This window comes from Lepus europaeus, chromosome 21, assembly GCF_033115175.1.
Source record: "Lepus europaeus isolate LE1 chromosome 21, mLepTim1.pri, whole genome shotgun sequence".
NCBI classification, from domain to species: Eukaryota; Metazoa; Chordata; class Mammalia; order Lagomorpha; family Leporidae; genus Lepus; species Lepus europaeus.
In genome coordinates this window covers 50,836,110-50,858,528 of record NC_084847.1, presented here as the reverse complement: position 1 = coordinate 50,858,528, position 22,419 = coordinate 50,836,110, and the positions used below count along the sequence as shown (strand labels likewise).

At 62.0% G+C, this 22,419-nt stretch overlaps 1 protein-coding gene across 5 annotated transcripts in view; it reads left to right on the top strand.

Annotated features, from left to right (window-relative positions):
• Nucleotides 1–22,419, top strand: part of GTF2IRD1 (GTF2I repeat domain containing 1) — a 96,120-nt gene that overhangs the window by 53,103 nt on the left and 20,598 nt on the right. For 4 of the 5 annotated variants that reach the window (XM_062179710.1, XM_062179711.1, XM_062179709.1 and 1 more), the window contains exons 10-22: nt 1,298–1,323; nt 1,743–1,851; nt 2,646–2,683; nt 3,068–3,148; nt 3,513–3,602; nt 10,285–10,332; nt 10,914–10,979; nt 11,211–11,394; nt 14,986–15,035; nt 15,200–15,256; nt 16,231–16,314; nt 18,582–18,765; nt 18,969–18,997. In XM_062179710.1, the coding sequence (XP_062035694.1) occupies nt 1,298–1,323; nt 1,743–1,851; nt 2,646–2,683; nt 3,068–3,148; nt 3,513–3,602; nt 10,285–10,332; nt 10,914–10,979; nt 11,211–11,394; nt 14,986–15,035; nt 15,200–15,256; nt 16,231–16,314; nt 18,582–18,765; nt 18,969–18,997 (1,046 nt within the window). The remainder of the gene's footprint in view (nt 1–1,297; nt 1,324–1,742; nt 1,852–2,645; nt 2,684–3,067; nt 3,149–3,512; nt 3,603–10,284; nt 10,333–10,913; nt 10,980–11,210; nt 11,395–14,985; nt 15,036–15,199; nt 15,257–16,230; nt 16,315–18,581; nt 18,766–18,968; nt 18,998–22,419) is intronic. The other variant, XM_062179713.1, reaches the window with a different exon arrangement.

Genomic DNA, 22,419 nt, shown 5'->3' with positions numbered 1-22,419 from the left:
TCCTCCTCCTGCAGCGCCGGCATCCCATATGGGCACCGGGTTCTAGTCCCGGCTGCTCCTCTTGCAGTCCAGCTCTCTGCTGTGGCCCAGGAGGGCAGTGGAGGATGGCCCAAGTGCTTGGGCCCTGCACCCGCATGGGAGACCAGGAGGAAGCACCTGGCTCCTGGCTTCGGATCATTGCCGCGCGCCAGCCATTGGGGGGTGAACCAAGGGAAGGAAGACCTTTCTCTCTGTCAAATAAAAAACAGAGTTTAGAACTCAGGTGGTGCCTGCAGGCCTGGCGGTGGCCCCTTGCTCAGCGCCGGTCCTGCATCCCGGGCAGCCCTGAGGGCATCTGAGCATCTCCCTGTCATTGTCCCGCCCCGGCTGCCCCCAGGGAACCATGGAGCCCCTGCCCCACGCCTTCTGCTCAGCGCTCCTGAACTCCAGCAGCCCCCTCGTCCCCAGGCTGCTCCGGGCCTCCTCTTGCCTCGCAGAATAGAAAGCAGGAAGTCCCGTTCAGGGTCCTGCCCGGGCTCTGCCCCTCCCTCTGTTCTGGCTGTGGGGGCTTTTGTTTGCATTTCCTGCTGGGGCCTGAAGGGGGTGCTGTCGGGCAGGGGCTTGACATTGATCCCACCTCTGCAGCCTGAGCCTGGTGACCAAGGCCCTACTCCCTTGTCCAGCCGCTGGGTGGCACACAGGCTGTGCCTCTCAACCCCCTGCCCCCCCCACCCCGACACCAGCCTGGCAGAGGCTGAAGCAGGCGGGCCATCAGGCGCCCCCCGCCCACCTGCATTCCGTCCTCACTTGACTGAGCTCCCTGGGGTCTTACCCACATGACTCAGCATCCCAAACAGCCCCTGGCCCCCAGCCTCCTCCCTTCCAGCCCCTCCCCACTCCCCCCGCCCTCCGCCGTGATCAGGCCACACCTCCACCCTCCGTACCATACCTGCAGAATCTCTCACCTGTGCCATCTCACCTGTCAGTGCTTCTTGCTTGGACCCCCTGGGCCTCTGAGACACATGTGCAAGGTCCTGTGGGAAGCCCCAAGTTGCTGTGACCTGTGGACAGGTCTGCTTTGTACTGGCCCCCGCACCTACCCCTGAGTCAGACCCAGGAGGCATCGGGTGAAAGGCCATGGGACAGGTGAACCCATCGCTCACCATCAGGTGTGGTAGGGAAGGGGCCTGAGCCTCCCGAGGCTGGGAGGAGCCCCTCTAGGGCCCCCAGGGGCGTGCACAGGGGACTCAGTGGCTGTCACTGTGCCACACCCGAGGCCTGGGCGCCATTCTCACACCTGTCTCTCCTCTCCTTCCAGGATGTTTGATGAGCGAATTTTCACAGGTAAGTGGGGACCCATTCTGAACCCCACAGGGTGATGTCCCCCGATGACCTTGAGCTGACCTTGCTCTGGCCTTGAGTCCGGGCGACGGCTTCAGTGTCCAGGCATGGACAACGTTTGCTGGCCGCTCCCAAGGAGCCAGGTTCTCTTCAAAGCTGCAAGCTTTGTTTTATTCCAAGTCGGTTTAATTTTCAGCGGTCCTGTGCAGCCGGTTCTATTCCCATCCCCACGTCCCCATAAAGGGACCACAGCCTGGTACACCCAGGAAGTGTGGCCCCTGAGCCCAGCCCAGAACAGTAGGCAGGTGGACGTCCAGCTGAGGTGGGGAGAGGCAGACTCTTGGGGGTCCCAGCTCCGGCCCCGCCTCCCACCAGCCTTGGGGCCAGGGATTATAGGAACATAATCTGTTCCCTCTCCCTAGGGAACAAGTTTACCAAAGACCCCACGAAGCTGGAGCCCGCCAGCCCGCCAGAGGACACCTCCGCCGAGGTCTCCCGGGCCACCCTCCTTGACCTGGCTGGCACTACTCGGTGAGCCCCTGCCCTGATGACTGGCCACGGACACCCACGCACTGTGAAAGGCAGGGCAGAGTCCAGACGCGGTCACCTGCCCTCGGCACGCGGCCTGGGTGCCATCCGCCAGGGTCCATTCACCGCCCGGGTTCCGAGCCCCCAGCTGATGACAGTTGCACAGCACTATGAATGTATCAAATGCCCCTGAACTGCACATTTATAAAAATGACTAAAATCGGGGCCAGTGTTGCAGCACAGTAGGTTAAGCCAGTGCCTGCGACACCAGCATCCCCCATGAGCGCTCATTCGAGTCCCAGCTGCTCCACTTCCGATCCAGCTCCCTGCTGACGCACCTGGGAGAGCAGTGGGAGATGGCCCAAGGCCACAGGGATGGGCCACTCAGCCCAGGCCTCCCGCCGTAGTGCTCTGGGAGAAAGCGAGGGAACTGACAGAACCATCGGTCCCAGGCGCTCTGCCTAACCCGCCCCCTTCCAGGCCGGGGATCCTACCTGCTCAAACCCTGCAGCAAAGGCCTGTCCAGCCCCCACTGTGCTGCCCTGGGGAGCCCCCAGCGAGTGGCGAGCTGGACGCTTGGAAGGTTCACCCTGCAAGACAGCAAGCAAGAGTCTGGCTGGGCGGACGGTGGTCCCGGGAGGCGGGGTGCTAGGGGTCTCCACGGCCCGGCCCAGGGAGCCTCTGGGCTGATGTGCCCATGGTATGCTCTGAATTGGTGGCTCTGACAGCCGTGGTGGGCACGCAGCTGGACAGGGAGATGCCACGGACGCCTGGTCATCGCCCGCCTTCCTTTCCAGGTTGGACAAGGGCACTGTCTCGGAAGACTGTGGACCAGGTGAGGGGGAGCAGGTGCCCAGCACGTGTGACCTGGGCTGGGGGAAGAGATCTGCTGGGCACGCTGGGGGCGGGGGCAGGGAGAGCCTAGGGGGAATGTAGAAGGAAGACCCGCCCCCACCACTTTTCTTAGGTCTGTCACCAAGAAACTTCCAATCTGGGAGCCTTAGTAACATGGGGCCATGAGGCTTGGCCTGAGAGCCCACCTGACCCCCACTTCCTGGTCCAGGCAGGAGCCAGGGGGCTGACACGACTTTTCCTAGGGGTTCACTAACAAGTCACAGAATGTTCTGGAATGACCCACCCTGCCTGGCCACACTCATGCCTAGACCTGACAGGACCCCTCATTTCTTCCTCCTCCTCCTCCTCCTCCTCCTCCTCACAGGAACCTCCGTGGAGCCAGGCGGGCTGAGGCCGATCAAAATCGAGCCCGAAGATCTGGACATCATCCAGGTGACCGTGCCAGGTGAGGCCCAGGGCCCAGGGGCTGCCGTGACCCGAGCCGTGTTCGCAGGTGCCCAGCCACACCTGCGCTCCCAGCTCCGGCCCGCCCCTCCCTGGCCTGACCTCCCTGGGGTTTTCCAAGGCAGGGAAAAACGTTAGAGTGAGAAGACCCGGAACCCCCACTCTCTGTGTCTGCCCAGAGCTGGGTGCCCTTGACCCTGGAGGCTCAGCCTCGGGGTGAGCTCCGAGAGCCCGCAAGGACGCCTGGCCCCTCTGAGTCCCAGAGCCAGGCCTGCCTTGGAGCCCCCGATCTGTGGCTGGGCAGGTCAGGGTGGGCCCACGGGGCAGGCGGAAGATGCCCTGATCACCTGCAGTGTCATCCCCAGACCCTTCTCCAACCTCTGAGGAGATGGCCGACTCCATGCCTGGGCACCTGCCCTCGGAGGATTCCGGTTATGGGATGGAGATGCTGACGGGTAAGAAACAGGCTTGGGGGGTGGGGCGGGACCAGCAGGGTAGCAGGCACGTCTGTTAAGGGACCGTGGCCCTCGGCAAAAATGCTCGGGACCAGAAACTGCTCTGGGATTTTTTCCCAGGTTTCCTCTAATTTTGGACCCCGTGCAGATACATAGCGAGCTGTCTTGGGGCTTGGAACCCAAGGGTCAACAAGCGATGCGTTCATTCCGTCCATGCCTTCTGCACGGGGCCTGAAATCCATTTCATGCCTTTTGTGTGTGTTTGTTTGTTTAGCAATTTTGTGCACAAAACAGTTTTCGCGTGTGGGATCTTCCACTTGCAGTGGCGTCAGTCACGTCGGTGCTCAGAAAGTCCTGGACTTTGGAGCTGTTGAGCCTCCTCGCTGATGGGGGGGTGGGGGTGGCGGGGTGCAGCCCCTGTGGGCTCCTGGCTGCTAGAGGGGTCCAGCAGGGCCAGGTGGGCTCTGGTCCCGGACTTGTTTGAAGATTCTCAACCCGTGGACCTCCCGGCTCAGGCTGGCTTTCTTTCAGAAAACCGAAAGTCGGCTCCGCTATGATGTGTCTTTCCCAGGAGGCCCCGGGGCAGATGAGTTCGTTATTTTATCCAGCAACTCTTTATTGAGACTGAGCACCAGGCCTTGTACAGGGTGCGGGGGGAGGGGGGAGTGGGGGGTGGCAGTGCCGTGAGCAGACAGAAGCCCCCGCCTTGGTGGGGCTGACTCGACGCAGAGAGAGTCGGGGTGGGGTGTGTGTGAGGGGGTTGATGCCCTGGGGGACACCAGGCCTGGAGAGGAGGTGTCGGGGGCAGGAGAAAGGGGTTGCCCTGGAACCAAGGCAGTCGGAAAGGACCTCACTGACAAAGCGGGACAGAGACCTGAGGAGGAGCTTTCCAGAGGGCACATCACGTGCAAAGGCCCGGAGGCAGCCTCTGCCCCGCGAATCCCAGGGCAAGCTGAGGAGCCAGGGAGCCAGCTGCTGGAGGTCGTGGGGGACCCCGAGCTCAGCCTTGGGGCTGAGAATAGGCCGCAGAGTGCTGGGGACAAAGAAACAGACTCCTAGGATAATCCAGGTTTGGGGGGGGGGGGCACAGCAGAAAGGGAGCAGGGCCTGTGTTTGTTTTGTTTTGTTTTTAAAGATTTTATTTATTTATTTTTAAGGATTTATTTATTCAGGGGCCAGGACTGGTGCAGTGGGTTAAAGCCCCTGCCTGCAGTGCTGGCATCCCATATGGCCGTTGGTTCGAGTCCTGGCTTCTGCACTTTCAATCCAGCTCCCTGCTAATGCACCTGGGAAAGCAGTGGAAAATGGCCCAAGGGCTTGGGCTCCTGCAGCTGCATGAGAGACCCAGAAGAAGCTCCTGGCTTCAGATCAGCTCAGATCCAGCCATCGATGCCATTTGGGGAGTGAACCAGTAGACAGAAGATCTCGATCTCTCTCTCTTTGTAACTCTTGTTTAAAATTAAAATATATATATACATATTTATATATGTAAAATATATAATTATATATGTAAAATATTTTCTAGTCCCGGTCGGGGCACCGATCCTGTCCCGGTTGCCCCTCTTCCAGGCCAGCTCTCTGCTGTGGCCAGGGAGTGCAGTGGAGGATGGCCCAAGTGCTTGGGCCCTGCACCCCATGGGAGACCAGGATAAGCACCTGGCTCCTGCCATCGGATCAGTGCGGTGCGCCGGCCGCAGCGCGCTACCGCGGCGGCCATTGGAGGGTGAACCAACGGCAAAAGGAAGACCTTTCTCTCTGTCTCTCTCTCACTGTCCACTCTGCCTGTCAAAAATAAAAAAAAAAAAAATTAAAAAGAAAAAAAAATATTTTGTATTTATTTAAAAAGCAGAGAGAGAGAGAAAATCTTCCATCCCCTGGTTCACTCCCCAAATGGCTGCAGTGGCCAGAGCCGGGCGATCCAAAGCCAGGAGCCAGGAGCTGCTTCTGGGCCTCCCACGTGGGTGCAGGGGCCCAAGGCGTTGGGCCATCTCCCACTGCTTTCCCTGGCTACAGCAGAGAGCTGGATCGGAAGTGGAGCAGCCGGGCCTCGAACATGGTGCTCCTGTGGGATGCCGGCACGGGTGGTGGCCTCACCTGCTGTGCCACGATGTCGGTCCCCCCCCCCCCCCTTTTTTTTTTACTTTATTTTGGAAGTGTTCAGAAACACACACAAGTGTGCCGACTATCACGTACCCCACAGGCAGCTCCAGCAATGACCCACAGGTAACTGGTATAGATGATAAAGAGAGAAAGTACGGGCGTTTAAAGCTTTGAGAAAAGGATGGTAAAGAGAATGGGATGGGAATGAGAGCCCTGAAGGCGTGGGTGTGGCCGGAAGTGACATCAGGGCCTGGGAGCCTCAAGGGAGCCAGGCCCAGAAGCTTCCAGAAGCTTCCAGAAGCTCGTGGCATCCTGGGGCCTGTTCTCCGTGCGTGCATGAACCAGAGTTTCACGGGGTGGAATTTTCCGTTTGCAGCATCCCGTTAGTACCTAAAACGTTTCCGATGTTGATGCATTTCGGGGCTTCTGATTTTCGGGCGAGGTACGCTTAGCTGGAACCTCCTGGGGAGGCGGGAGTGGAAAACAGGAAGTGGACCGAGGGGATTTGGACTGGAGGGTGCTTTATGTGGAGGTCAGGGGCTCCAGACGCTATGAGGCTGCCGCACCCTGACCCAGGGGCTGGGCGCAGGTTTGAACTATCCTATGTCCCTTTCTGTACTTTGTTCAGTTTTTACCCAAAACACACAAATGACTGGAACAAATAAATCAGGAGTATCCTGCAGGGCCCGGCGGGTGGTGCGGAACAGCCCGCTCCTGCCCTCCCGCCACGGGAGAATGTTCTGGAAGCAGACGGTATGGGCGTTCATTAAGGAGGAGGGGCATGCGCTCAGGCTGAGCCCCAAGAGGATGGCACCCCAGAAGTCGCAGGAGGCGGAGCCCGGGGTCACACCACCTCCAGGCAGTTGACTGAGTCTCCCTGGGCATGGTTCTAGAACCACGGTCTAGAAGGAGGGATCCAGTGCGGGGTCCTGCGTGAGGCACCAGTGGACCTTGGCCAGCAGCTGGCGGAGCCGGGGCTGCTGCGCCCCGTCCTCCCCTGGGAAGGGTCTAGGGGCGGGGCTTCTACCACCATGCCCTTTATGCCCCGGTCAGTATCCATGGGAGAAGCCACTGCCATGTGAGCGTCAGTGGAGGGGGTCGTCGGGCATAGCCTGGGTGCCGGGGTCCCAGGAGGGGGCAGGGGTGCCCTGGAGTTCAGCGTCTGTGTATGGGAGGGGCAGGGAGGGAGGCCGAGCCGGGTGACCCTGCCCTACCTCTCCTGCAGCCTCAGCAGGGGCCCTTCCAGTTGGGGTGGGGTGCCCTGGCCTTTATGCCCCCTCCTCCCGCAGTCTGGGTGCTGTAGCTTTTTTGCTGGCTACACCGGAGCTGTCCTTTTTAGGGCTGGCCTCTGAGAGCGTCTGCTGCAGGGGCCACAGGTGCTTCCTGGGCCCCGGATGTGGGCGAGGCCTCTGGTCACCCACCAAACAGGAGAGCAGGAGACAGTAAATACGCACACACAGGAGCAGAGCGTCAACCCTTGCCCCTCTCTGTAGGCAGAGACTTTGAGCACATGGGACATTGGGTGCCCACACAGAACTGGAAGAATGAAGATTGGGGCCAGCGCTGTGGCACAGCCAGTAAAGCCACTTTCCCCAGGCTGTTAACAGAGAGCTGGGTCAGAAGTGGAGCAGCCAGGACTCGAACCAGCGCCCCTATGGGATGCAGGCAGCAGCTTCACCCTCTGCGTCATAGCGCCAGCCTCAGTGTGGCGCCATTTCTGTTGGAAAGGCTTCTCTCTAGGAAAGCGGCTCAGCAAGGCAGGGTCACCTCCCCAAGGCCACACAGCCTGGCGCTGAGTTAGGAACGTCTGAGGTCTTCGGGACCATGCAGATTAGCAGGGTGTGTATACTTGTGTGCACACGTACCTGAGCTCTCCCGTGTGCTATAAAAACAGATGGTGCGGAACCTTGTACGACGTGCAGAGAACGCTCCCACGGGCACCGCCTGCTGTGCCTGTCTGCACACGGCTCACGTGTGTGTTTTCTCCTTGGTACAAACCGACCCCGTCTCCTGCGCCTCTGTCTGCGCAGGCACTGGTCTTGGGGCATCAATGCCACGTGACATCTCTTTACCCACTGTGGAAGCCCATGGGGCAGGCACTCTGGGCAGGGCATTGCTCGGGGAGCCCCAGGCAAGTTCCCCAAAGCACACGCAGAGCCCATCCCCTGCTGCTTTGGGAGGGACCAGTTAGCCTGAGCCAGCTTCCTTCTGAATCGAGAGCCCAGGAACAAGGCTGGCCAGTGCCCACAGATGCCCAAGGGGGGGCCCCGGGGGGTGGCAGAGTCTGACCAGTCACATGTGGCTGCTTGCAGGTGCACAGCTCACGCCCAGGAAGGCTCCCCGGCCAAGTGTCCCCTCTCCTGACCCTCAGGCCACCTTCTAAACTTAGGCCGGTGCTCCTGGGGTGACATCCGGAAATACCAAGAAGGCGGCTTCTCTGGGGAACGCCAGAAGCTGTCCCCAGGACACCAGGACAAAGCTTTGAGTGTGGTTACTTGGGGGACCCCCGGGAACAGCGGCAGTGGCTGGGAACAGGGCCGGGTCCCACTGTGGGTGGTGGAGCCACTGGTTAGGTAGGCCAGAGTGGGCACAGCTGAGCTCTGGGGGAGGGTGCTCCCCATCATCACTGAGAGCCCTGTCTCCCGGTGTTGTCTCTGCCCACTCCACTCACAAAGCCAGGATGAAGCCTTTGCGGGCACAGCAGGCAGCGGGCAGACCCCCACATCTCCTAGCAGCCCGGGTTCCTGTCCCAGCTCCGCTCCGGCCCCAGCTGCCTGGTAATGCACACCCTGGGAGGCAGCAGTCATGGCTCAAACACCCGGGTCCCCGCCATCCGTGTGGGAGACCTGGATAGAGTTCCCAGCCCTGGCCGGCTGTGGCAGGTGTTTGGGGGGTGAACCAGCAGCTGCAAAATTTGTCTGCCTCACCGTGTTTCATGTTAACTAATAAGTCAGTTTTTTTTAAAGATTTATTTTATTTATTTGAAGGACAGAGTTACAGAGAGAGGTAGAGATAGAAAAGTCTTCCATCCGCTCGTTCACTCCCCAGATGGCCACAACGGCTGGAGCTGCGCTGTTCAGGAGCCAGGAGCTTCTTCTGAGTCTCCCACATGGGAGCAGGGGCCCAAGGCCTTGGGCCATCTTCTACTGCTTTCCCAGGCCATAGCAGAGAGCTGGATCGGAAGTGGAGCAGCCGGGACTAGAACTGGTGCCCATATGGGATGCCGGTGCTTCAGGCCAGAACTTTAACCTGCTGCACCACAGCGCCGGCCCCTAAATAAGTCAGTTTTTAAAAGAAGCCTCTGGGAGACCAGGAGAAGCACCTGGCTCCTGGCTTCGGATCAGCACGATGCGCCGGCCGCAGCGGCCATTAGAGGGTGAACCAACGGCAAAAAGGAAGACCTTTCTCTCTGTCTCTCTCTCTCACTATCCACTCTGCCTGTCAAAAAAAAATTAATTAATTAAAAAATAAATAAATAAAAGAAGTCTCAATCAGGCCCATGTTCCCAGGGTCTGTTGAGTCAGGGCCGGCCTTTTCCCACTGGTACTGGGGCATCAGTGGAACCCTCCAGAACCTTCCAGCTCCAATGATCCCAGCCATGGACTCAGTTTCCCTCAGTTGATTCTGAGCAGGGCTCGATCCCCGTGGCCTCCCCCTGTGCCCTCCCTCCCCTCCCTATCCACGACCGGAGCCTGGCTCTCCATGCCCATCATCCCTCGGTGCTGCCGGACCTGGGGTCCAGGCTGCTGCTCCTCTCCCGGCTCGGTCGTGGGCTAGGTAGGGCTGGGGGTTAGTCCTGCACTTGGAAGCAGTGGGAATTGTTAGGTGCCAAAGCCAGCATCCAGAGCTGCAGCCCCCCACCCCCTGGGTCCCAGCGGCGAGAGCCCTCTCCACCTCCCTCCAGCCCCAGTGACAAAGGCTGCTGAGCCGGACCGTCAGCCCCCTGCCAGCCCCTCACTCCTCCCCTGCCCTGAACTTGCACTTCATTCCCCAACCCAAACCCCATATGGCTCCCTGCTGCCTGGGTCCCTCCAGCAGCCCTTTTCCTGGGTGCTGTGCTCCAACAGGAAGCCCCTTGCCCACTCGCCCCACCAAGGCCATCAGGGCCCCCCAGGGCCCCCCCCACCCCATCCAGACCCCCAGCACTCACTGCACCTGTAGGCAGATCTGGGAACAAGGTTGTGCCACCATTGCAAGTGCAGGCCAAAGCCAATGCCGCTTTGTCAGAGGCCCCAGGCCCATGGGCGCTGGTGCAGCTCCACGCCCCCAGCAGCCTCTCCCTCTGTCACTGCCCCACTGTTTTCTGGCACCAACCTGGAGAGAAACACCTGGTCTTGTCCCCACCAAAGTAGGGTGGAAGGAAGGAAGGAATGTGGGGGCGTGGTTACTGGGGGCTCTTGCCAATGACCTCAGCCTGCCGTCCTCACTGGGAGGCCACAAGGGCACCTGATCCCATCTAGGGGGTGCTGTGCTAGGGTCCGGGGTCAGGGGCCACCAGCCAGCTCCTCCCCACTCTGGCCTGACTTTAGTGGTGTAGGGGCCAAGAGGTGATAACTGTGGTGTCTGTCCTCTGTTCTCGCAGACAAAGGCCCCAGCGAGGACCCACGGCCGGAGGAGAGGCCAGTGGAGGGTGAGTCCCCGCCCCTCCCGCACCCTAGTACCCCCACTCTGCCCTCACCTTCCCTTAATCCTGGGCCTCTTCCCTGGCTCTCCCACACTCTGGCTTGGAGAAGGGCGTCCTGTGGGCTGCAGGGGGTGGGAGGGGATCTGAGCTGGGAGGTACCTGGCAAGAGGCTTTGCAGGACGTGGCTTGGCGTTTTGTTGTTACGCACACCCTGCCGCTTTGAACAGAGGTCTGGGGTCTGAGCCTGGTCTCCCTGAGCAGGTAGAATTTAGGTCGGAAAACATAAAACCTGCTTTGTGTCTGACACACCTGCCAGTGGTCGTGAGCATTAATACTGCCCCCTGGTAGCAGCGTGCACAATTTGCAGGCTTAGTGCACACTGCAAGGCCCATCCATGGCCCTTCCTAGGCCCCTGGGAACCTTCCACCTAGCCCCAATTTCACAGGCAGGTGTGTGAGCCCCTGTGGAGCCGCCCTGTCCACTCCCGCCGCGGCAGCCTCAGGGTCCTCCCTGCCGGGCGCAGAGCTGGGAGCAGGGAGCAGCCGCCATCCCCGGGCAGGCCCGGCTGACCGCCCTTTGCCCTGCAGACAGGCACGGCGACGTGATCCGGCCGCTGCGGAAGCAGGTGGAGCTGCTCTTCAACACACGATACGGTGAGCGGGGCGCGGGCAACCCTCCTCCACCTGCCCAGCCCGGCCCAGCTGCTCCCTGCACCGCCATCAGGAGCCCCCACCCCGGGGGCCAGGGGTAGGGGAGGGGCTCCCTGGTGCGTGTCCACGCCCCCTTCGTCGCCAGCAGCCGGGGCGACAGCTGGCAGCTCTCGGAAAGCAGGCAGAGGTGGCAGCGGGCGGGTGGGCAGGCCTACAGCAGCCGTGTCTCCACAGCCAAGGCCATCGGCACCTCGGAGCCCGTCAAGGTGCCCTACTCCAAGTTCCTGATGCACCCCGAGGAGCTCTTCGTGGTGGGGCTGCCTGAGGGCATCTCCCTCCGCAGGCCCAACTGCTTCGGCATCGCCAAGCTCCGGAAGATTCTGGAAGCCAGCAACAGCATCCAGTTTGTCATCAAGAGGTGAGGCCGGCCAGGTCCCCTCCTGGGCGTTGGGGCTGGGAGGAGGGGGCAGGGGCACTGCTGGGCTGGGCCGAGGCTGGGTCTTGTCATAGGTGCTGTGTGGCTGCAGCTGACAGACACGGGGTACCCCAGGCCTGCCAGACCCAGAGCCAGCTGACGCCACCGTGCCCTTCTCAGCTTGCCCGGGTGCTGAGCGCGGCTGTGCCCGCTGCTTGCCCGTTGTCAGGCAGGTGCGGAGGTGTCCTGGGCCAGGGTCCCAGGAAGGGAGAGGCCGGGCAGTGGCTTCTCCAGGGCCTTCTCTTTGCCTCGTACGTCTCGTTTTTCTCGGTGACAACCAGCATGTGCAGCCTGCGTGCCTCCCGCCGGAGAAGAGGGGGTGGGGTTATTGAGTGTAAAGGGTGGGGAGGGTCAGGCTGGCCTGTGCTGTGTCTGCTGCTTCTGGGTGTTACTGGAATGATCTAGAACTTGAGGTTTGGTTGAAAGTGACAAGAGGATACTTTAAAAAAAAAATTAAGGCACAGTTAGAGAGACAGAGAGGTCTTCCATCCGCTGGTTCACTTCCCAAACAGCCGCAACAGCCAGGGCTGGGCCAGGCGGAAGCCAGGGGTCAGAACTCCATCCGGGTCTCCCACATGGGTGCCAGGGCCCAAGCACTTGGGCCATCTTCCATTGCTTTCCCAGGAGCATTAGCATAGAGCTGGATTGGAAGTGGAGCAGCCAGGACTCAAGCCAGTGCCCATGTGGGATGCCGGCATCTCAGGCAGCGGCTTTAGCCCCAAAGAGGACACTCAAGAGATTGTTCTCCTGGGGGCATCGATGGCCCCAGACCCAGACCCTCGCACTCCCATGCACGCACAGATGGACGACTGCTGACGAGGCCCACCGGGGCACAGGCGTCCTGCGGGACAGCGGGGGGGGGGGGGGGGTCCAGCCCCACCACGTGCTGACCTGCAAAGCAGCCATGAATGCCACGGTCCTCAGCTTGCTAGTGACACGGAATAGTCGCAGGATCATGTCAGGGGCTGTCACTCAGGTGAGGGGGCGGGGAGGAAGCAGAGACCTGAGGGAGCGAGGTTAGCAGAGGAAGAGCGTTGGGCTGCAGGAACAGCAGGTGTAGAGGCTCTGTGGCAGGGATGTGTCTGTGTGGCCAGCGCCACGTGGACGAGGGAAGAGGGAGGGAGGGAGGGTTAGAACAGGGCCAGATCACGCGGCGTCACGGGCCAGCTCAGAGAGTCTGCATTTTAAGAGACAGGGACATCTTCTATCTGGTGATTCATTCCCCCAGTGGCCTGCAGTAGCCGGGGCTGAAGCCAGGAGCCCAGAGCTCCATCCGGGTTCCCCCATGTACTTAGCCAGCACCTGCTGCCTCCCAGGACATTAGCAGACATTATTTGAGAAGTAGAGTTACAGAGAGAGGTAGAGACAAAGAGAAAGGTCTTCCATCCGCTGGTTCCCTCCTCAATTGACCGCAACGTCCGGAGCTGCACCGATCTAAAGCCAGGAGCCAGGAGCTTCCTCTGGGTCTCCCACGAGGGTGCAGGGTCCCAAGGACTTGGGCTATCTTCTACTGCTTTCCCAGGCCATATCAGAGAGCTGGATCGGAAGAGAGGCAGCTGGGACTCGAACCAGGGTTTTAACCCACTGTGCCACAGTGCTGGCCCCTAGGAGGTTTCAAAGAGGCTGGGACCTGCTGTGGTCATGTGTGTGTGTGTGTGCGTGCGCGTGTGTGTGACTCCAGCTGCAGGCTGAGGGGTGACACCTGGTACACACAGTCAGCCTTACGAAGATGGGGCTGCCAGCAGACCAGTTGCTTCCTGGCTGGGGGCTGGGAGAGAGGCAGGGACTGACGGCTCCAGGGAGGGGCCAGGGCCGGGAATGGCAGCCTAGGGACCGGGGCTGCTCCCCGCCTGTGTCCCCGGCAGCACCAGGGCGTCAGCAGCTCCTGGGCACCTGGCCCCTGCTCTGGTTGGCCCGCAAGCAGGTCTGCAGGCCAGGGCCGCGTCCCCTCTGCTTATCTGGGGGCTCGGGGCTCTGCCCTACCCCGGAAGCACCAACTGTAGGGGGGAGGTGATGCCCAAGTCTGGCTCCTCCCATTGTAAGCCCGTGACCTTGCACAGGTGGCTCTGGTGTTAAAGTGGGCGGTGGTGGGGGAGCAGGTGCCGTAACCACCCTGGCCTGTGACGTAGGAGCCCTGCTCAGAGATGTCACTCTGCCTCCTGGCCTCAGTTTCCCCATAGTGAGAAAGGGACCAGAGGCAGGTGTGCAGGGCAGGGCCGAGCCTCCCCCTTGCAGCCCTGTGAGCGCCAGCTGGGCGCCAGCGGTACCTGTTCCCGCGGCCTCATCCCCTGGCCACTGAGACCCTGGCCTCGGCCTCACTCCCGCTTGGCTGCTCCTGTGACCGGGAGCCCCTCCCCTGCCCGGGCCCTGGTGCTGTCCCACTGCCCATGGCGGCTGCACACTGGCAGCCTGAGCTCCCCAGGGCACAGCTGGATGGACGCCGAGGCATTCAGGATCAGATCCTCCCATGGCGGTGGCCCTGTGACTTCCACCCTGGCTGTGGCGAGCAGACGCAGGGTCTTCAAAGTTCCTGGAGGCGGGGCGTTGCCCAGCGGGTAAAGCTGCCGCATCCTGTATCAGAGCGCCGGTTCGAGTCCCGGCTGCTCCGTCTCTGCTCCGCCTCCCTCTACCGTGACGGGGAGACACTGGGTGATGGCTCAAATACTTGAGTCCCTGCCATCCACACGGGAGACCTGGGTGGAGCTCCTGGTTCCCAGCTTTGGCCCAGCCCTGGCCATTGCAGCCATCTGGGGAGTGACCCGGTGGATGGAAAAGTCTCTGTCTCTCTCTCTCTCTCTCTCTCTCTCTCTCTTTCTTTCAGATAAATAACTAAATCTTTTTTTTTTTTTTTTTTTTTTTGACAGGCAGAGTGGACAGTGAGAGAGAGACAGGGAGAAAGGTCTTCCTTTTTGCCGTTGGTTCACCCTCCAATGGCCGCCGCGGTAGTGCGCTGCGGCCGGCGCACCGCGCTGTTCCGATGGCAGGAGCCAGGTGCTTCTCCTGGTCTCCCATGGGGTGCAGGGCCCAAGCACTTGGGCCATCCTCCACTGCACTCCCTGGCCACAGCAGAGAGCTGGCCTGGAAGAGGGGCAACTGGGACAGAACCGGCGCCCTGACCGGGACTAGAACCCGGTGTGCCGGCGCCGCAAGGCGGAGGATTAGCCTGTTGAGCCACGGCGCAGGCCAAATAACTAAATCTTTTAAAAGTTCACAGGAATCTGTGTTACCCAGAAATTATGCAAAATTTTGAAAATTTCCTGCACCAGAACTCACTTTATCTTTTACTTCCGTTTTTCCATGAACTTTTGCAAATCCCTCCAGACAGCATCCCAGAGCTGAGGGCATGGCCCTGGGCCAGGCCAACCCCCGGACAGGGCAGGCCGCACTCCCAGCTGAACCCCCAGATCCGTGGGAGGCCCCAGGTGTGCACTGTGCAGAGCCGGGGCCCCCTGCACAGAGGTGTAGCCTAGGGCTCAGACAGGACAGGGCAGTGTCGGGGCCCCCGGCCATGGCCTCACTTGTGATGTGTTCCAGGCCTGAGCTGCTCACGGAGGGAGCCAAGGAGCCCATCACGGACGGCCCAGGTACCTGTCGTGGGCCGGGGCATGGGTGGGTGTAGGGGGGGCCCAGCCTCCACCTCTGCCTCCTCGGCCCTGGGCCCAGCCCCTCCTGCCACCCCACCCCCACCGATGCCACCTGGGGGTCCCAGGCGCACCCACCTCACCTGGCTTCTCTCCCCCGCCCCCAGAGCGGGACTCCGGGGACTCCCTTGTGGACGAGAGCCTGAAGAGGCAGGGCTTTCAAGGTAAGGTTGAGCTCAGGGTGAGGTCGGCTGGCCTGGCGCCATGACCTTGACTTCTGGGGGAGGGGAGGGCTGTGCGTTTGTTACACGCCAGCGAGCAGGTCCCAGGGGAGGCCCCGGAGTCTGCCCACCCGGTGTCCCGCAGCTGGCTGTACTGTCAGTGCTTGCAAGTGATGCGAGGCCAGGGGGGCTGCCTGGAGGAAGAAAACCAAGACTAAGCTGGGAGGGTTGGGAGGCAGAGAGCCAGGAGGGGGAGGAGAGGAAATGGGGAAGGGCTGCAGGTGAGGCGGGGGATGGAAGGAAGGGGCCAGGGTCTGGGGGGGGGGGGGGGGACAGGCGGTGCCCTGGGTGTCCTGAGCATCACCCCCATGTGTGGGGGGGTGAGGTATGGCTGAGAACAGCTGGCCTCGTCCACAGTGGGGCGGGGCTGCCCATATGTCCCCCATTGTGGGTGTTCCCTGGGGGTGGGTGAGCCCAGAGAGAGGCCCCCAAATCCCAGGACGCTACCTGCTGCCTGCAGTCTAACTCCTTCCAGAAGGTTCTTTGATGAGTGCCCGTGCTCACACCCACCCACCCCACCCCCCTTAGCAGACAGAAGCTCCCAGGGCCCCCACCCAAGCACCCAGGGGCCCCTGAGGGTCATCTCTGTGTGGGAGGGGAGGGGCAGGAGGCTGTGGAGGTCTGGGGACCCCCATGGTGCGAGCTGATGCCTGGGGGGTCCTTACCAAGTGCCTTCCTCGTGAGTCAGCCTCCACCAGGAGCTGCCGGGCCAGGGTGGCTGTGTCTGTAGGGACGGCACCTGCCACCCCATCCGGCAGGGCCGCCTGGCCAACCCTGCGCATGTCGCCTCCCAGGGCTCCTGGCAAACGTGGGCGCTCAGCCTCGGCCCCACTCCCAGCCCCACGCAGCCCCAGAGCCCCCGCTGCGGGTGGGAAGCCGTGTTCCTTCCCAGCCCGTGACTGTCTGTCACTCCACAGAGAATTACGACACGAGACTGTCACGCATCGACATCGCCAACACGCTCAGGGAACAAGTTCAGGACCTGTTCAATAAGAAATACGGTGAGCGGTGAGGCGTGTGCCCGGGCCCTGCCCTGGGGGGGAGACGCACCCTCACCGGCTGTACCCAGAGCCTGGGAGAAGAGGGGTGCCTCCTTAGAGCGGGGGCCCGGGAGGGCCTCTCTGAAGAACCCTGGGATGGATGGTCAGGAGTTGATCCACCAGGGTGCGGAGGAAGGGCTGGAGGTGGCATGTGCAAAGGCCCTGGGGCCTGTGCTGAGAGGGCCCTGGGAGTTGCAGTGTGGGTGTGAGGTGCTGCAAGAGAGCAGAGGCCCCAGGGAGTTGGCCAGGCCCTTGGAAGGAGCCGGGGCATCTGCTGCCTCACTGGGCTCCCGGGAGGATTGTGCCAACTCCATGCTGCAGGCCCCTGCAGATTCCGTGTCTGTCCTCGCGTGGCAGAAGGGGCAAGGCCGTCCCGTCCCCTGAGCCTTTCCGTTGCCTCCTTGTTACCCCTGTGAGAAAGAGCGAGCGAGCGAGCTCGCATGCCCTGGCTCACCCCCCAAATGCCCTCCAGGGCTGGGGCCAGGCCAGGCTGCAGCCGGGAAGGCAGGGCCATCACCTGCCGCCTCCCGGCTGGGGCCCTAGCAGGAAGCCGGAGTTGGGAGTACAGCCAGGACCCAAGGCTGGCCCGGGACTCTGTTCCCACAGTGTTGGCTGCACCTCAGGCTGGCAGAATGGCTGCAGGACGGCCAGCCATACCATCTGCATCCCAGCTGCCTGCTCCAGGAAGGAGAGGGCTGGAGGGCTGGCTTCCCCTAGGGTTTGTGTTTGTTTTATTTGAGGGGGGGTGGCAAGAGAGGGAGGGAGAACCCCCTCCCATACTTAGTTCACTACCCAGTTGTGCGCAACAGCCCCCAGCTGGGGCCAAAGCCAGACACCACAAACTCCATCCTGGTCTCCCAGGTGGGGGTCAGGAACCCAGGTACTGCCACCTACCGGGATCTGCTTAGCCGGAAGCTGGCGTCAGGAGCCAGGGCCAGGACTTGAACCCGGGACCTCTGATATGGGATGGGGGCACCTTAACTTCCCACCCACTGGGTCAACCCCCCACCGACCTCCGCAGGCAAAGGAGCCAAGTGTGCGGGGTGTAACATGCTTGGGACGTCTACACCCCATAATCAGAGTCCCTGGATCCAAGCCCCAGCTCCCTGCCAATGCGCACCCTGGGAGGCAGCAGTGGCGGCTCAGGTCCCTGGGCCCCTGCACCCATGTGGGAGACCCGGATGGAGCTCCAGGCTCCTGGCTTCAGCCTGGCCCAGCCCTGGCTATTGGGGGGCATTTGGGGAGGGAACCAGCAGATGGAAAAATCTCTCTCCATTGTGTTCTCTCTGTGTTGCTTTACTTTTCAAACTAAGTCTTTCCAGCCGGCGCCGTGGCTCAACAGGCTAATCCTCTGCCTAGCGGCGCCAGCACACCGGGTTCTAGTCCCGGTCGGGGCGCCGGATTCTGTCCCGGTTGCCACTCTTCCTGTCCAGCTCTCTGCTGTGGCCCGGGAGTGCAGTAGAGGATGGCCCAAGTGCTTGGGTCCTGCACCCCACGGGAGACCAGGAGAAGCACCTGGCTCCTGGCTTCGGATCAGTGCGATGCGCTGGCCGCAGCGACCATTGGAAGGTGAACCAACAGCAAAAGGAAGAGCTTTCTCTCTGTCTCTCTCTCTCACTATACACTCTGCCTGTCAAAAAGTAAAAAAAAAAAAAAAAAAGTTTTAAAAAATAATAAAATAAACTAACCACCGAATCATACACTTTCAAATGGTGGATTTCAGGTGCGTGAATTATATCTCCTTTAAAAAAGCTATCAGGCTAGGGCAAGGGCGTGGAGCCAGAGGTGACAGGACGACGCAGCTTTTCTGTATTTGCCACATGAGGTGCGCACAGCGCGGCTCTGAGTTCCCCAGGAACCGGAGCAAAAAGGGAAATGAGACGGGCTGTGCGATTCCCAGTGCTGGAGACAGAAGCGCCCGCAGGCAGGCGGCCCCAAGGCTCCGCTGCTCCTGCCCGCGCTGAGAGCCGCGGAGATGCCCGCCCCCTGTCGTTAGGGGGCGCCCTGGGAGCGGGCAACGCTGTCAGCGAGACCCCCTGCAGGGAGTTCCGTGCCTCCCCCACCCCCCGGCAGGCCCCACGCAGGTCCGAGAGGCGTGGGTCATGGCTGAGGCCACGTGGCTGTCCCCGGGGAGGTGGGGGACCAGGCCAGGGCCAGGTACAGAGAGAGCGGTCTGGGCGGCCCCCCTGGCCCCGCCTCTTGTCCCTGACGACCCCCCTCGCCCGCAGGGGAGGCCTTGGGCATAAAGTACCCGGTCCAGGTCCCCTACAAGCGCATCAAGAGCAACCCCGGCTCGGTGACCATTGAGGGGCTGCCCCCCGGGATCCCCTTCCGGAAGCCCTGCACGTTCGGCTCTCAGAACCTGGAGCGCATCCTCGCCGTGGCCGACAAGATCAAGTTCACGGTCACCAGGTATTCAGTGGGGGCGGGGCGGGGGCGGGGCTCGCACGCAGGGATGGATACCGGAGGAGGCGGCCCTCCCAGCTCCTGCCTGGAGCCTGGGCAGGGGTCAGAGGAACGGCAGCCCCCCCCTGGGGCGTGGGGAGCCCCGCAAGTGGGCACTGCCCCCACCCCAGGCCCTCGTCCTGACCTTGCCACCTCCGATTCTCTTCCAGGCCGTTCCAAGGACTCATCCCAAAGCCCGGTAAGAGGCGTGGGCTCCGGGGAGGGGGCTGCGTGACATGGCGGGAGCAGCAGGGGCGGGGGAGGGGCTGGCCACGGCCCTGGGGGACCACCAAGGGACACAGGTTCTGGGGCTGGGGTCAGGAGCCGGCCGGGCCCCTCTCTTGTCCTGCCTGCACTGGGCAGAGAAAGGGGCCGTGGGGAGGCCCTGCTGATGGCTGAGTTTCCGGGGGTGGGGGGGACAGGTGGGTTCCTACCTGGGGGGCCTAGAGCCTGGCGTTAAGGTGCGAGGGCTGCCTGCCAGTCCCGATGGCAAAGGCCTCTCCCCCTCCCCTGGAAGGCGGCCATCCCCCTCGGCTGCCCCAAACCCAGACCAAGGCTGCCCCTGCACTCAAGCCCGCACCGCGGACCGGGGAGCCTGGGCAGGCTGGGAATAGGGGCGTGGCCACGGCCGCACAGGAATCCCCTCCCCAGTCCCACGCCAGCCCTCCATATCACACGGAGGCTGACCCCGCTGCCTGCCAGAGCCTGGCCTGTCCTGTGCCCAGGCCTGGCTTGTTGGGCTTCCTGGAGGCGGCAGACATTCCTGGGGGGTGTGGCAGCACCGTGGGGTCCCACGGTCTCCTGGAGCCAGGGTGGAGAGGGGCTGTGTTCCGTGTAAGCAGTGGGGGCTGAGATCCCGCGGCGCCCCTGCAGGTGAGGGGGGGAAGCAGCAGCAGCCCCCAGGACCCCCGGCCGAGAGCTCATTTCGTGCTGAGCGCTTCCCGCAGGTGCTGCGGCTCACGCATGCGCGCACGCATAGGCGGGGGTCTTGGAGAAGTTTATGGAAAACGCACAGTATGGGAAGGCGGTGCGTGGATTTCAAAAGTGTTTTGCATCAAAATGAACTTCTCTGGGCCCGGCTGTCACGGTGCCGCCTGTGACACCAGCATCCCGCCTCGGAGCGCTGGTTCGAGTCCTGGCCGCTCCACTTCCAATCCAGCTCCTTGCTAATGGGCCTAGGAAAGCATAGGAGGATGGCCCAAGTGCCTGGGCCACTCCCACAGAGAGACCTGGATGGAGCTCCTGGCTCCTGGCTTTGGCCTGGCCCAGCCCCAGCTCTTGCAGGCATCTGGGGAGTGAACCAGGGGATGGAAGACTGATTTCTCTCCCTCCCTCTCTAACTCCGCCTTCCAAATAAACACATCTTTAAAAAGAAAGGGAAAAAGAGAATGAAATGCATAGTCTTCAGGCCCTACCTCGTGTTGACTAGGGCAGAATCTGCATTTTGAAAAAACAAACTTTTTGTTCCCTTTTTCCACAAATCTTTTTGAAATTCCCTTGTGTTTTCTGGAAAGCCTGCCTGGGCCAGGTGGGGTGGTGGGCTCTGGGGTGGGGGGAACAGTGCGGACCAGACAGAGCAGGCCTCTCATTGGTCCCCCAGACCTCCCAGCAGGGGCCAGAGCCCACCTTACAGCAGGGGAAACTGAGCCTGGCATCCCGGTGCCTGTATGTGGGGCTAGCAGGGATCTGCTCTACAGCGCCTCACAGTGGCGGCTCCGGGGTCGTTGGCCCCACACACCTGGGAGGCCTGGTGCCAGCCAGAGAGGGGCAGGGAGGAGGGCCCGGTTCTCCTGGCCACGGGAAAGCCGAGACAAACCTTCCCCCGGGCTGCCCATGGCCCCTGGGCCAGCACCTGTGCCCCCTGCCCCGCCTGCAGGTCCAGGCCTGCCTGGCCCCAGCTCACAGACAGAACCACTGAGCCCTGCGGAGTTGGCTTCCAGCCACCAGCCCACCCAGGCCAGTGTCTGCCGGGTCCCCATAGGCCCTGGGCAGCACTCTGAGGCCCCATGACCACGGGCAGTGTGGGATTTGGGGTGAGAGCCTGGGGACCCTCCCGGGGGTGACCTCTCCGGTCCAGCAGGACCCACACTCCATCCGGGGGCTCGGGGCCTCTCTTAGCTCCAGGCTGCCCGCCAGCCTCCCCTTCCGTCCCCCTGTGTGCAGGGGGAGGCCTTGGAAATGCTTTCTCTTCTCTGCCTCCCCTGGGCGGCAGGCTGCCTGGAGGAGGAGGCAGGAAAGGGATGGACCTGGGTGTCAGCCCACGGGGCCAGAGCAGCCAGGCTGCTTGTCACACTGGCACAGTCCCGACTGTTCCTGTTGAGGGATCCCAGAGCCCAGAACCTCCTGGAGCTGGATCTGCTGCACAGAGACGGACCTCAGGGAAGGCTGGGGGGCGAGACCAGGTGATGGACAGACACCGGAGAGGGGGAGGGGCTGGAGGGTGGGGCTTGGGACGAATGGGGGACTGCATAGGACAGACATTGTTAAGAATGGTTCTGAGGTTTATTTCATTTATTTGAAAGGCAGAGAGAGAGAGAGAGCGCTCTTCCATCCACTGATCCACTCCCCAAGTGACTGTAACAGCCAGGGCTGGGCCAGGCTGAAGCCAGGAGCTTCTTCCAGGTCTCCCACGTGGGTGCAGGGGCCCAAGCACTTGGGCCATCATCTGCTGCCTCCCAGGCACATTGGCAGGGAGCCGGATCAGAAGTGGAGCAGCCAGGACTTGACCCAGGCACTCTGATACGGGATGGCAGCGTCGTAAGGGCGGCTTAACCCGCTGCGCCCCAGCTCCGCCCCGGTTCTGAGAGTTTCCCGTCCCTTACTGACCAGAGCAGGTGAGGCCTGCTTTGGAGTGGGGTCAGGGGTTAGACACGATGCTAGTGTGGGGCCAGGGCACAGCCACCCTGGACCAGTTGGTTGTGGACTCAACAGAGGTGACCCAGAAGGCCTTGCAGTGTTGTCTCAGCTGGGCGCATCACCTGTGCCCTCGGGCTGAGTGTTCCCTGCTCTGACATGCGCAGTGATGGGCCGGCACCCGGCCAGGGAGGAACATGAACTTGAGCGGAGCCTCTTGGACAGTTTGTGTGTTGGGAGAGGGGGGAGTTCAGGCCTCGGACCAGAGGAGCTGGGGGCTTAGGACTGGGCCAAGGATCCAGAGAGAGGGGCAGAGGCTCGGAACAGCCCTAGGGGCAGTCGGTCCTGCACAGCGCAGGCATCTCGCTCCAGGGGACAGACGGGCACCGGGGGGCACAGGCCACTGCACGCACACGGCAGGCAGGTGCGGGAGGTGCAGTGAAAAGAGTGATCCTGGCGTCCCCACTCTGTGGGGGCCACCGGGCCACAGCGAGCACCTTCTCAGCCCTCCAAAAAACCAGGACAGCGAGGGACGCTGTTCCGCAGGCGTTGGCCCACGGGCAGGAGAGCCGCCGGCCGCTGGTACAATAGCAGCTGCAGAACCTTCTAGCAGGTGCTAACAGCCTGGCACACCTGACGTCTGCGTCACCCTTGGCATTGGCAGGTGCAGGGCCCACCCTCGTTACCTTATGGGAAATCCTGCAGTCGGGGCCAGCGTGTGGCACGCGGGTTAAATGGCTTCCAGCAGCCCATACTGGACCTCCGCCT